General features: G+C 41.0%; 1 protein-coding gene across 6 annotated transcripts in view; it reads left to right on the top strand.

Moving 5' to 3' along the window:
* Positions 1 to 385: 385 nt before the first annotated feature.
* Positions 386 to 15,516, top strand: part of DNAJC6 (DnaJ heat shock protein family (Hsp40) member C6) — a 59,139-nt gene continuing 44,008 nt past the window's right edge. The window contains exons 1-3 of one of the 6 annotated variants that reach the window (XM_075615898.1): positions 386 to 880; positions 3,619 to 3,662; positions 7,359 to 7,518. In XM_075615898.1, coding sequence (XP_075472013.1) covers positions 3,636 to 3,662; positions 7,359 to 7,518 — 187 coding nt within the window. In that variant the 5' untranslated portion in view covers positions 386 to 880; positions 3,619 to 3,635. Of the gene's footprint in view, positions 881 to 3,618; positions 3,663 to 6,556; positions 7,519 to 7,995; positions 8,019 to 15,516 lie in introns of those variants that run through there. The other 5 variants (XM_075615900.1, XM_075615899.1, XM_075615901.1 and 2 more) reach the window with 5 other exon arrangements.

Raw genomic sequence — 15,516 nt, 5'->3', positions numbered from 1 at the left:
CCTCCTGTACCAGCCTGACTGTGTGTTGCACACTTCCTGTACCAGCCTGACTCTGTGTTGCACACTTCCTGTACCAGCCTAACTGTGTGTAACACACCTCCTGTACCAGCCTGACTGTGTGTTGCACACTTCCTGTACCAGCCTGACTCTGTGTTGCACACTTCCTGTACCAGCCTGACTGTGTGTAACACACCTCCTGTACCAGCCTGACTGTGTGTTGCACACCTCCTGTACCAGCCTGACTGTGTGTAGCACACCTCCTGTACCAGCCTGACTGTGTGTTGCACACTTCCTGTACCAGCCTGACTGTGTTGCATACTTCCTGTACCAGCCTGACTGTGTGTTGCACACTTCCTGTACCAGCCTGACTGTGTGTAGCACACTTCCTGTACCAGCCTGACTGTGTGTAGCACACCTCCTGTACCAGCCTGACTGTGTGTAACACACCTCCTGTACCAGCCTGATTGTGTGTTGCACACCTCCTGTACCAGCCGGATTGTGTGTAACACACCTCCTGTAGCTTTGGCTGATGACAGCAGGGGGGCTGAAAAAACAGCAATCAAGTGATTATAACCGGAAGAAATGCATAGGCAGCAAGTGAGAGAAGGATGTGAAAGAATCCATTCCACGTTTTACAATGTGCTAAACAGACACCGTCCCTAAGCCTTCCCTTCAATGTAGACAATCTAACCACAGCACAAAACGCGATTGCTCACAAATTGTTACACATCAGTGCCCCACAGTGATGGCTATAGTCACTGTGACCTTTGACTGGCTGTGAATGACAAATGAATACTCAGCATTTCACAAACTAACTGCAGGATTTCCCACTGATCTGCAGCAAAGAGAGACACCAGGATGAACGAGTCTGCACAGCAAGGTAAGGGGGAGCTAATACTAGGGCTTCAAACAGGGTGAGAGGCATCATTAGGATTTAAGAACCTGTTTGTCTCTGTGTTTGACTAAACATTAAAGGCCGATGGGAGATTATTTAATGACCAATGTTTCCTGGAGCTATAGTTGCAGAGATCAAGGCAGGAGGTTAAAGATATACTGTATGCAGATTGCAGCAGCTAGTACGTCCTCTGTGTTCTGTTAGGGCTGCAGAATGTAATTGCATTACAAGTACAGGGAACATTCTTGGTTTCTGCTCACACAACCAACATGTACACCCTTACATCGCTGCCAGGCAGAACATGCTGTGTGGTATTCACCTATCTTGCTATTGTTATAATTTTTAGTGTTTTTTTTTTATTCTCTTGTATTTGTATGGCGCCAACATTCACCGCAGCACAGTACAAGAGTGTTGTAAGACAAGAGTACATATGTTAGGACAAACTGAGAAGTAATTTGTAACCTTAACATTTGAGACCAGGGTCAGAAAGCATCCTCTGAGGGACCTTGTTCCTGTATACACAAACTTGTAAAATAATTGTGAAGGGAATATGTTAACCTGATATTAAAGCAACTTTACAGCATGGACACAACAAATAATTTCACCATAGTATTAGAGCAATTCATTTTCTGTTTCCAGTAACTTAAAATATTACAGTGTAATACTAATTATTCAGTTTGTTCACATTACTGCAGTGATCTTAGTGCCTGAGTTGCATTTCCAACTTAACCTGCTTGGCCTCCATCTTTGTTGTTTTATCCCAAACAACAATCATTTCCTCCCAGCTGTGTTGTATGCCACAGTGACTGGTGAGAGCCATGTTTGCAGTTTGTTCTATACTTCACATTTAGCTCCCGCCTCCTATAAATAAATGTTTAGTTCATTTGTTGTTTTGAGATGGCATTTTCAGACGTCACGCTTTGCTTAAACCAGAGCTAGCATTTTGTCCTTGGACGCTGCATTATGTAGCAGTGTAAGCTGCTGACTGAACCAAAGTGTTCCATTTTCACATGCTGGGCTTCTTTTAAATGCTAAAGATGAACCCTTCGCTTTGCCGGATAGCATGATACTACGGCTAAACCTTAGTGCTATCTCTATCAATTTTCTCACAATGAGCCCAGAATCTTGCTTTATTTTTAGGAATGATGTCCCCTTAGTAATATAAATCATGAATGTATGAAATCCCAGCTGTGTAATGCATTGTGGTAAGGTTTAAATGAAATGTATTAACCTGCTTATTCTGTGATATTTGATGCGACACCGCATTTACAAACATGTGCTTTTGTTTCATAAATGAAAATATTTTTCTAGTTAAAATGCCACCTGCCACTGTGCTCCCTCAGAAGGGCTGCAACATGCAGATATCCAGCCTATGTACATTCTGCTGCAGCCTCAGATAAGACTTCTGCAGAATTCCTTCTGATTCAGCAAAGCCTGTAGCGTCTTAAAGCATTCTAAATAAATGGTATTTAGCACCCATTAATGACCTCTGTAAATGCCGGGCTCACTGTATCGAGGCAATTATGGTGTCAAAAAGCTGCACCAGTTTAAAAGAAAATGCCAATTATATTATTCTTTGCTATGCACTATATGTTGGAATGGTTTTGCCCCAGAATTGCTACACTTTTTTTTTCATAATACATTATTATTTTTTTCAAATGGCCTACCAGCCACATGAGGCCAATTTCACCTTTTGGTTAATTGATTTACTTATTGAAGCAAATTCAAAAAGTTTAAGGTTTCACCCAACGCACATTTGTTCCCCTCATAGACTATAAGGTATCACCCCAACCAGGGCTGGCTGGGAATAGTGCGGGGCTTGGTGCAGGACATGTGGTGCGGGGCCACTTACCTTCTCCTTCGCCATCTCTTCCTGCAGGGTCCCTCATCATAGAGCTGCGACATCAAATGGCGTTGTTGCCATGACAATGGGACGTCAGGTGACGCATCACAGTAACACCATTTGACGTCACGGCGCTATGATGAGGCACCCTGCAGGAAGAGATGGGGAAGGTAAGAGCGTTTCAGAGGCTCTGCGCTCTCCCCAAGTAAAAAGTTTAATTGTAAGAAGAACACAAGGCCTCTGTAACCGCGGGGCTTGGTGCAGTGGCACCGATGGCACCGTCAACAAGCCGGCACTGAGTCCAGCACACATCAGTTTCTCCCCCTCATACACTATAAAGGTATCACCCAACACACATCAGTTTGTCCTCTTAAGAATTGAAGAGGCACTTTCTGCGAAGGTGTCTGAAGAAGGAGTAGAAGTGCTGCTATATCTACCCTGTCCCCAGGCCGCTTTATTGATGGAAAATAACTGAGAGGTAGCAAGTCAGCTTAGCTTACAAGTGTCCGCAATTGACCTGCCATCTGCAGACTATTTTTTTTTGCTTTGTAGATTCATTTGTTCACATTTTGCTCTAGACTAAACAATTTCACATTGAAACATGTGACGGTGCTATAGCCACCAAGTACATTTTTATTTTTTTTGGCAAAGGGGGTAAGTAAAATGACGGTTTCAAGAATAATGCTTGCTTCATGTGCCACCGACCATGGCCTAGAATAGAAAGTGCTGGTAATTATTGTGCAGAAAATAATGGATCTGTGTATCAAAGCAAAGAAACGTGTGCTGATGAACAGCAGTTTTTTTTTTTTCATTAATCTTCTGCTTGTGACGTTTTTTTAAATGTAAGAAACCTGTTACCAAACTGTTACATTTGATGCAGGTCTTTAGACAAGAAGGATGATGCCACAGCTGAAAAACAGACAGGTAAAAGCCTTACCAAACCCCGGTCCCGGCCCTAATTATTAGTATTTAACAATGCTACTTAATAAAAAAAAATCTATATAAAACTGGGAACTGCTCTAATTGTAAGAGGAAGAAAACATTTAACTGAATAATAATGTTAAAAATGGTTTTTGAAGCAAAAAGTGGCTCATGTGTGCTCATTTGCATGTCATTTCCCAGAATCCCTTGCTGCAGTGGAAGTGCTGTGTGCTGGGTGATAATGGTGAAACGCGGGGTTGCAGACCTGCCTAAGACATGCAGATGACCATACAGGCATACCCCGGTTTAAGGACACTCACTTTAAGTACACTCGCGAGTAAGTACATCTCGCTCAATAGACAAACGGCAGTTCACGCATGCGCCTGTCAGCACTTCCTGAACAGCAATACCAGCTCCCTACCTGTACCAAAGCTGTGCGCAAGCGAGGAGACTATAGAGCCTATTACACATGTGTTATTTACATCAGTTATGCACGTATATGACGATTGCAGCACAGAACATACATCGATAAGTGGGAAAAAGGTAGGGCTTCACTTTAAGTACATTTTCGCTTTACATACATGCTCCGGTCCCATTGCGTACGTTAATGCGGGGTATGCCTGTACAGTTGTATTTACATTTGCATATTTGCTTTGCTGTGGAGGGTTTTTGTCACTTTTTTTACTCACCATAACTTAACTCTGTGTGTGTGTGTGTGTGTGTGTGCGTGTGTGTGTGTGTATATATGTATATATATATATATATATATATATATATATATATATATATATATATATATATATATATATATATATATATATATATATGTGTGTGTATATATATGTATGTGTGTGTATATATATATATATATATGTGTGTGTATATATATATATATATATATATATATATATATATATATATATATATATATATATATATATATATATATATGCCCCCTTTATTTTAATATCAACAACGTCTTGGTTAAAGTTGTGCAGTGAGCTGCAAACCCATTAAACTTCCTGACTGGATTTTTTAATTGACCCTATGGATTGCAATTGACAGTGCAATTAATCTCTCCTAGAGATTAAATCAGATTCTGGTTATTAAGTAGTGCAGCGATAACTGTGTTGCCCAATTTTTGATCTAATCTAAAATGGGATTCTTATTTAGATATATTTTCAGTGTGATACCCCAATCATACTATCTTTGTGTATCTTGCATACATTGTCATTTAACCAACTGCTACATGTTTATAAACCAAGTGGGTCGTGTGTTTCATCCATCCTGCAAAGGAAATACAGGGGCCCCCTGGACTGTAGTTCATTGTTGTTGATCAAGCACTTTTTATCTTAAACACCGAAAATACACAGTATGATGAACATTTTACTTACATTTTTTTTCTTGCATCATAATACTTTTCCTGCCCCCTTACTTGTATATTTTTGTTTTCATCTGGCCTCTTTGGAAAAACTATTTGAAGAGCCCTGATGTATGAGAAGCGTAGAGAGATTAATTGGATGTCAGACAATGTACATGTGAGCAATTAAACTTCCAAGTGAAAGTGCTTGGGATGAGGAGCCAGCACAGGTAAACCTTTTTATGTTTCAGGAGCATGTGCAAACAGTGCAATCGGGCACCGCTTTTATTTTGCAAAAGCTGACCGTAAAAGCCAATATATATGTTTAGATGACACTGTGTTTGTCCCTATTTTCTGCAGCTTTGAACCAATGCAACCACTATAATAAAAGAAGTGCTGACTTTAAAATCTCTATTTCATTAAAAGGGCTGTATCGCAGCTAAAATAATGGCAGATGGCAATATTATCTGCTTACTGAGCCTCTTTAGCAGAATGACACTCGGAGCAGACAATGTTATTTCCCAATGGATTGAGCTAGTGGCGGTACTGAGCCTAATTTAAAGGACTACATTCAGAAAACATTGAGATAAAGCTTTGTACTGGATGTATGCAATAATTATGCAAAATGTAATCCATTTTCTTTATAAAGAAAGTGGAATTTGAAATTTGTACATAAGAAAAGTAGGTGTGACAATATAAAGTAGTGATTCTCTGTAGCCACTAGTTCAGGGGTGGCCAACTGCAATTCTCAAGGGCCACCAACAGGTCAGTTTTGAGAATATTCCTGCTTCACAACAGGTGGCTCGATCATTCTGATTGAGCCACCTGTGTAGAAGCAGGGATATCCTGAAAACCTGACCTGTTGGGGGCCCTTGAGAACTGGAGTTGGCCACACCTACTATAGTACGCCACACTTAGACCACTGGATTAAACTTTCATTGCTAGAGTGGTTTACAATGCATTGTGCTGATTTGTCACCCTGTGACAGTGTGTATCTGAGCCGTCTTTTACCAAAATGCCCAAGTACGGTTCTATATCTCTCTCAGTTCTACTCCAACATGTTCTACAATGACATGTTGGCAGCCACATTAACAGGTTTTCTTTTATTCAGCTTTATTGGCGAGTTCCCCCCTCTTCTTCCTTTTCCTCCTTTTTGCTTAAATTTGTCCTTGTCTCTTCCATCTTCCTCCAACCAAGAACATGGCATGAAGTCATGTTTCTAAAAGGATTCTGGTAAGAGTTATAATCCAAGAGGGGGAAAAAAAAAGTTTAGTTTGTCAAATCATAATTTGGTGACAACTCAAACGCACGTGGCATGGAAAATATTATTTAACCCTGTCATTGCCAGTTACGTTTGTGTTAAAGGCCTAAATATAATATCTTCTTTAAATATAATTTATCTGAAATATCTTCCTATTTTATAAAGCTGGTGGAGCATTTTCTCCATGTCTTTGTATATTCAACTGTTACCTTTTAAAAACAAAACAAAAAATGTAAAGCACATTCAATCCTGGGTACCACTGTTGTGTAGTTAAAGCGTAGATGAGGTTGAAAAAAGACATGTCCATCAAGTTGTACCTATGCTAAGTTTAGATGACAGATACTTATCCTATACTGTATTTGCATTTACAGTATTTTGATGCAGAGGAAGGCAGACAAAAAGTAATGGACTTTCTCTGCTAGTTGTCCCATCACCCATTACGTTTTCGCCGGCCACATGAGGACGGATTCAATCCCATTTAAAAATAAAAATAAAAAAACAAAGCTATGAATCCCCAGCTTTCAGATGTACAAACAACAGATTGGATTAACCGTCCCCTCTGATTTGCAACCATATGGCCCCCTAGTTAAGTAGATGCCCCATAGAACAGGCAAGGGGAAAAAAACACCTAGCATTTTATAGAAACAATAATGAGAGAATTGTAAAAAAAACAATGCTATTTATTTATTTAACTGACTTTTAGTAGCATGGGTACTGTGGTGGATGTGTCCGCAATTGTGATTTCAAGTCAGGCAAGGACAGGACACCTATTTCCCTACTGGAACAGGGAGGCAGAGCAATGAGGCGGCTGGCTACAGGCCAGCACAAAGCCCCGAAAGGACCCATCGTTCCCTCTGTCCTCGCTGATTGCCTGCTAGCAATGTGTGAGCAGCCCTGCCCCATGTAATCCCTCAGCACAGTGGGGGTAGTGGGGGGAAGTCGGCTCCATGAGAACCGCTCATTCTCTCCCCGCTCCCCACATTGTATCAGCGGAATGCTGCTGCTGGCTGGCTGACCCATGAGCCTGCTCGGTAGCTACCGGAAAAAAAACAACAATGACGGTTATGAGTCTTTGCAGCTGGTGGACAGCAACGGGGACGCGAGTAGCAGGGAGCGGCCGGGGAGCCGGCAGGGAGTGAGCCCAGCCCCAACCTGTGCAGCAGCAACATCAGCAGCTTCAGCACCCGCGAGGAGCCCGGCCAGGCAGCCAGACTGCATCAGCACCATGGACAGCTCAGGTACAGCAATGGCTGCCAGTGTGAGCCACATACTGTATGTATACTATATACTGTATATACACCAAGGGCCGGGATCATGTTACACACACTGACTCTTCTCTCTACACAGCCAAGCTTGTATACTCAAACACTGCTGTGGTTCATGCAAAAAAAAAAGAAGAAATATATAATAATAATTAAATATATATATATATATCATTGTAATGATATAGGATTTACCTGTATTATTAGTAATTATTATTATTATTTTTTATTTCATTTACTTTTTTTTTTTGGTAGCCCTGCATGTTATGTGCAATTTTTTATTGTCAGAAGGGGGCATTGCTGTTGTGTGGTTGCTTCATTAATGAAAAGGCCTGTGGTGCATTGCTTTTCTTTGCAATGTAGTCGGAGGCGATGCCCTCTTCTGCTATGAAAGGGGAAAAGGCCTGGGATATATAATCAGCTGGATGTGGAATTCAGAGCACAAGACACTGTGGGCGATGAAAGGCCTGGCTGCTGTGAGTATCATTGTTGGGCAAAGAAGCATCCTTTGTTATAGGGGTTGTAGGTTGAGTCACTGAGTCATGATCTATAGTATACAGTATATGCAAACATTGTGTAACCAGGGGTGTTCTAATAGATTACATTATTGCATAAACCGCCATTAAGAAAGGTTTAGTATGCCCATTCATTGTTTTTACTGCACCCTGAGAATTATGGTTACCTCTATAACATACACTACATGTTGCAATACAATCTGTTATTTTGACGTGGTTGCATATGCTCTTTCATGTGAAATGATTTCTCAAAATTATGAAAATAACTGATCTTTTCCCTTATTTGATCACTGCAATGCAATAACAGCATACTCAAGTTGTTATTGATTCCTGTTGTTTTGTGACACACTAATAATTTTCAGATAAATGTATATTCAAGAAACTGATCTGTTTGAAATCTTAAGTCAAGAGTAAAATATATTTCTGCTGTGAATTACCGGAAATGTAATGACAGAAGTCTCTGTACCTCCAATCAAAAATTGTGAAGTATTTGCAGAAATTGCACTTTTGGCATTGTAATCTTTATTAAGCGATCTCCATATTAACATTTACACTTTATTAGCTGGTGTATCAGACTTCTCTTAGCTGCTAGATCAGTGCTTGGTTTGTAATTTGATGTGCTGTTAGGTGGGGAATTTGAATTGTATTTATCCCTTTCCTGCGTGTGTGTGTGTGTGTGTGTGTGTTTATTTTCACTTAGTTTTTATTAGCACATTTTTGGGGGTAGTGGTGCAGTAAAGGAAAAACAGGGTATTGAGGCCCCTCCTTTGGTACACCGTTTACATCCATCATTGAAACAGAGCCCTTTATTACAGTACATACAGGACCCCTATAAGCTCATATTGAACCCCACCCCCCCCCAAAAAAAATAAAAAAATATAATATATACACACACACACACACACACACACACACACACACACACACACACACACACACTCTGTACTGTGTCTTTGGATGTAGCACTGGGCTCTATCTGTGTTTCATGTTCTGTCTCATTTATTACAGTTACACCTTCTTCACAATGTACATATATTTAATGAAAGTTTGCCGGTCTATTGACCTTTCTGAAGGGGCCTTCGTGGGTGTTTTGTCATATAACCATGGCATCTATGACCCACCGTGGTTGTGGGTATAGATTACACCATGGTTCCCAGGTTGCAGTGAATTTTATACATTGTGCTTCATAGGCATCCTGTGATCTTTTTCATATGCACTATTTTCCACATGTTATTTAAGAATGAGGAAAGTTCCAGTGGCCAACTGGAAGCAGATGGCTCAAGTCTACATCTTGTGGCCGAAAATAGATGTGTAATAAGTTTTGCTTGGAATTTGGTAGTTTCTGGGATAGGTCTGCTAGCAGTGCTGCCCAGGGGTCTAAGGTGACCTGTAAGCCTAACATTCTAATTACAATATTATAGATTTGGATTCTTGAGCCTTGATTTCTTTACATTCCCACCATGTGTGTAGCATACTCCCCTATATGTCGACATCCTCTGAAGCATAATGGGGGAGGAGGTTGGGTACATTTCTATTTTGCCTTGCCGGGGTATATTATCATCGGAAGAGTAGTTTATAACCATTTTCCTTGATCAGTGTACTCAAGGATATATTCCGACTAGATTCCCAGATTTCTCTCTAGGTTTCCCAATCCACGGACTCCCCCCTGCTCCTCTTCCCATTGATATATAGATATATGCCATGCATTGTTAGTAGGAAAGTTTGATACATCATTGATATCAGAGATACTGCTATATGAACACCTGAGCAATTACATGTCGCACAAATATTGCAGAATACACCAAAATGAAATGTATTTGATGTTTGAATTTTCTTTATAAACTACTTTTCGGTGCACATCATCAATTGTGTAAATGAATTGAAAATCTTAAATTAGATCTCCTGCATGTCATTTTGCCCGAGAATCAATTTTGGATTTGCTTCTCACATGATACTGTAATCATTTCCTTTTTATATGTATCGATTGATGAAAATAAGCTGAAACAGAAAATGAAGCTTGAACTGGTTGTTTGTCAATCTGAGGGAGGGGGCTTGAATAGACTTTTTAGTGGGGTCCTATCCACTCCATTATATTACTTTACTTTCCGCCTCTTCACCCACAGATGGGTATAGGCGACTTCCACGGAAAACGTCACTTTAAAAAGATCCATGGAAGTTGTTTAGCTGGATATACCCAAGGGGACGCTAGGCCAAGGGTCGACAGAGCCCATTTTGTTAGAAACGAGGGGCGCCACGTGAAGGCAGGGTTGTCAATGGATAATGAGCGGCTCTATATTCGCATCAATTATCCTTGCCCCCCCCATCCATTATATTATTAGAAATGGTATAAATCCTTTTTAATTGTTTTAGCTTTGAAATCACGGAAGGCTGCTGTAAATGGGGAATTGTTACATTGGTTATCCTACAGTACCGGCAAACATGAAAATCTATCATTCAGAGGGAATTAATATGCGATGTGCATATTTACACGCTACTGCTTTCAGGTAGAATTTGATAAAAATGAATCCTATTAAAAAAAAATTACCATACCTGCTGCATAGTAAAAATGTAATTAAAATACATACAGGAACGGCGTTATCAATTATCGAAACACACCATCCAATGAATTCAATCAATCCACAGTGTGTTTAAGAAGCAGATGTCTTGAACATGCTGTGGTTTATTTTATGCCTGTGTAACTGGGTTGACCCAGCTGGTCTAAACTTCCATCATTGGAGCACGAGACATTAATTTTGTTTTCAACGGTTTGTACACAACATGCTTCCTTTTATGCCATTAGGATCTGATCATCAGGTCTTGGTCACTAAGAGCAATATGCAGTCATACAAGAATCCCAGGGCTAAACCACATACCTGACTTAGAAGTGACAGTTGTTGTCTTGCTGCACTTTATAATGTGATTAATTTTACTACATATTGCACACATCATTTAAAAAAAGTTTTGCATCAGGGGTGTACAGTAGGTGGTAGAAAAGTATTTAGTTTTAATCCCCATGTCCTTCGTGTTTGTTCTGAATGAACTGTTAAAGGAGCAATCCAAGACTATTTTTTAATAGAATTGAAGCAGGAGGTCTCTGGAGCTGGACCCCGTTCATTTGAGCTTTGGGGACCCCCTACTTCCGGAGATACATACCGCTGAACTAGGTGCCGGTAGCTGCTCCGGCTCAGCAGGGCTTTCAAGTTTGAAGCTCCCGCATCACATGGGCCAATAGGAAGCCGCACCAATGATGTCACAGCTTCCTATTGGTCGCGCAGGCCGGGAAATATCTGAAGAGCGGACATATTGCAAACCCTGGTAGCCGAGGAGCCCGGCTACCGGAACATACCTCACAAGTAAGTATCTCCGGAAGCAGGGGGTGCCTGGAGCTGAAATTAATGGGGTTTAGCTCCGGAGACCCCCTGCTGTATGTATGTACAGTATGTATATGCGCAAAAAAATCCACCGCCTTGGATTGCCTCTTTAAACACTTAATTGAAGGAGGGGCATGCATGTTACCTCTAGCATTGAACACGTTAAAAAAAGGTTTAGTTTATGAAAAAAACATTCTGTTGTGCTAAAACAGATGTTTAGTAAATTCTGAGCCCATATTAAAACAGTAATCTAACCTTACACATTCATACAATGCAACTTTGTTTTTTATTTTTTTATTCCTGTAGTATGTATTTGTTGGGGGGTAGTAAAATGTATTTGTGTCTGTTTGGAGATATACTGTATTTGTTAGGGGTGGTTTTATTTGTCCCTGTAATTAAGGTAGTAACAAAGGGGGGAGAGGAAGTAGGTGGCTTGATACACTTCTTTTTTTTTTTTTGATTTTTTTTTTTTTTAAATTGGATCAACAAGTATTTGTTTATTGCAGGGGTGCGCAAACTGGGGGGTGTCCCCCCACACCGAGGAGGCGCAGCGGTTACAGAGGCCCCGCATTCTTTAGCGCGAGGCCTCTAACTCACGTACCTAAATTCTGCCGAGTTTGGGCGACGAATCGCTGTGGAAATGTGGCGTCAAATGACACAGCGGGGTGACGTCACATAGCCCTGCTGCGTAATTTGACGCCGGATTAAAGGTAATGGGCGGTGCGACACTGGGGGAGAGAAGACAGGGGCGCAGCGCAGAAAGTTTGTGCACCCCTGCTTTATCGGGTTACCCTGAGAGGTTGGAAAACTTGTGACATATCACCTACTTGTTGGTAATATCAAGAAGCTTGATAAAGCGCAGAGGACGTGGCAAAACGCGTAGGAGGTTTGCACACCTCCTGTGGGTGCTGGTTTTTTTTATCATTCAATAAAGATTTTCTTCTACTTTTTCCAAACCTGGCTCCCTTTTGGCTGTGCAATGCTTTTCTCTTTTTCCTTACATGGAAGGAAGGACTGACACAGCTACCCACCCGTAAAAATGAAAAACAGAATACTGAATGTTTTGAGTGCTTTCATAATTATTTTTTTTTGGTACATTACAGGAGATGACACCACTGCTTGACTGCTTGCACCCACTTACTGTTCCCTGTAGGTCCCTCCTTGTCTCCCCATCATGCATGATCAAAAGTGGAGAAGAATATCACTAGTTACAAACAAGGCATATACTTAATTCTGTTGCATTTCCTTCCATTATGCACGTTTCTGTAAGACATTCATGTTCTTATTCACACGCACTATGTACATAACACAAAGGCCTTGGTAAATTTTGATTTGGAGACTATACTTCATTGAAACAGATATTTACACGATTGCCTGAATACTCTAAAAATCTATTTACGAAGTGTAAGAGTTTTGATCTCTGAGGTAGAACCTATGACAGAGAGATGGTAGTGTAACCTGAGGGGGGTCATGTACTGCTATCCTCAATGGGAGTAAAACATCACAGAAATCTGTGCAGTATATTCATGGATGCTGACGAGGAGCCTGTAATAAAGTGATTCTCAACCAGGGTGCTGGGAGACCCTAGTGTGCCCTCTGGCAAGGGTGCCACAGGGGAAAAACTCAGCGGGCATCTCCCGCACTGCCTGGAGATGTAGGGGCTGCGATCCGCCTCTCCTCTCTCAGCACGGCACAGACAGATCGGCTGGATGTGCCCGCTGAGCAGCTGATGTGTGGGAAGGTGGGCAGAAAAAGGGAAGGAGGGTGATGAGGGTGAGGGAGGCTAGTACTTTTTGTGGGGTGGGAGCAGGTATGTGGTGTAAGTAAGAAGGTGGAGTGGAGATGGTGTTTATGATGTTTAAAATAAGAAACAAATGAGTAAGTGGGCTAAATGTGGGAGTGTGTTGAGTAGAAAGGTGAGGGTGAATGTGGAGTATGTAAGAGATTGCATGTATTTATTCAGATAATAAGACCTCGCAGAATATTTGCGGCAGTATGTATGCACACACGAGCCCTCTTACATGCATGTGTACCAACATAACAGACTGAAAGCTACAGTAATTATACTTTCCCTACCACGCCACACCCTAAGAACAGTCCCAGCCAATCCAGTCAGTGTTTGGTAAGCATCTCCCATGCCATGTCGGCGATATAGGACTTCATTATTCTTCTGTTCTGATGAACAGATCAGTAGGCGTCACTGGTTCCATAAGGACTGGACAATGTATGTAGCTAGCCACTTTTTATCTTTGAAAGGCACATAAGTGTTTTGTGGGCCTCTCTCGCTTATATTGCAGAATCCTGTAGCAGGACTTCTCCTTCCCTTTCTAGAGAATCGGCCCAACATTTCATGAACACGAAGTTGGCAATAGATGTGATGGCACGTACGCTCTCCCAAGCTAGGCGCCTGGGGAGACAGAGCAAATTGATTTTCAAGCACACTGAAGGGTCACATGACCCTTCAGCAACCAATCAGCGCCAGTCAATGCACACAGCCACACGCACAGCCACAAACACACTTCTACACAGAAATAGCCCTGATCCAGCCAATGACACGCCCCCTGCTCATGCTTGCAAAATTCTGCCGGACAGCCTGCGCTCATGCTTGGAGAGTTGGTGACGTCACAGCTCTCAAGCATGAGCGCGCTCAGTGGCATCGTGGCCGCTGCCTTACCCATAAGTAACCCACAATCATATTTATTTTTATTATTTTTTTTGAAGCAATAAGTGGCAAATACCTCTAGCACTGGTGGTTTAAATGTTTTGAGGGAACAGTATGGGGAGTATGTATCCAAGTCTCCTGACTGCATAAGTGAGGCCCAAAAAATAGCTGCACATTTTTTAAAGAAATAACTCTTCATTCATTTTTGATATTTTGTGCTTTGATAAATGTGGTGCTGTTTTTTTTTGCACCCCATGCAGCAGGAAGGCTTTGATAAATGAGTTCAGTGTCACACACAGAAGGGTGTGGTACCTAAAATGTCTATAGTAATGATTGTTGCATCAAAGTACAATTTATTGTATACAATTGTAATGAGCACATTGCTCCCTGCTGCCTCTTCATCCAGAACCCGTATCAAGCGAGCGATGTCTCCTGTAACTGCTGACACTGCCTCCAAGATGACCTTCACAAAAGACTGTTTTGTGCTGCTGTACATCTGCATGTTTATAAAAAGAGAGGCCGTTTTGTCTATGTCCTTTTTTTGTTTCTAAACATTGATACCTAAAGCCTGGGTTCTGTAGCTGGGTAGATGTAGCATGTCATGAACATAATTAATTATGCACATTTTTGTTGGAAAAAAACAATTCACTTTGCTCATCAAAATGTCAGATATTTATACACTGAAAGATTGTTCACCTTTTGCATGCAAAAAAAATCCTTCAGCTAAATCGTAGTTCAAGAGTGATGTCTTGTGAAGAGACAAGAGGGGTTGACAACTCTTCATGTTCATTGCTGATGCATGTCCTTTCTAAAGTATGCAGAGCAATGTGTTGCATACCTTTCTGGCAGCAATGTGATTAAAGCCGATTTTATTATAAACTCTGGCTTGAGACAGGCACAGTGGCCATTATTAGAAATGTTATTTAATTAAGAAATAAACTAAAATGCAGGGGAAGAAATGGCACTCTAGAGGACCTGATGAAAAAATAGTTCAATAAATCTATTTGGAATATTATCGACATTACGGTTGTCAACTTAGGCCTTTGTCAAGATAATAAAACCAGTGATCGTATCTTATATATCCGTGAGTGGGCTCGCGTGAAACGTGAGTTACAATGTGTTTAGTGGCGCGAAACATGCAAACATGCTTGCTACTCATCAAAGGAAAACCACAACCAACGCCAATTTTAAAATGGACATATCTGTGTTAATAAGTGCTAAAGAGTGTCTGTCCAAAAAGCCTCATTCACCAGATTGCTATTAAACTAAAACAAATACACACATTTATACAGAAACATAACAAACTGCTTATGTAATCAACAGTAACCGTAATGCAGCAAAAGATCATTCATACAAATGTGTTGCTTTACTTGCAAACTATCAACCAATATATTTGGAAAGTACAGTATACACATTACTAATTGTA

This window comes from Ascaphus truei, chromosome 10, assembly GCF_040206685.1.
Source record: "Ascaphus truei isolate aAscTru1 chromosome 10, aAscTru1.hap1, whole genome shotgun sequence".
Taxonomy (NCBI): Eukaryota; Metazoa; Chordata; class Amphibia; order Anura; family Ascaphidae; genus Ascaphus; species Ascaphus truei.
This window is presented reverse-complemented; position numbering and strand designations above follow the sequence as displayed.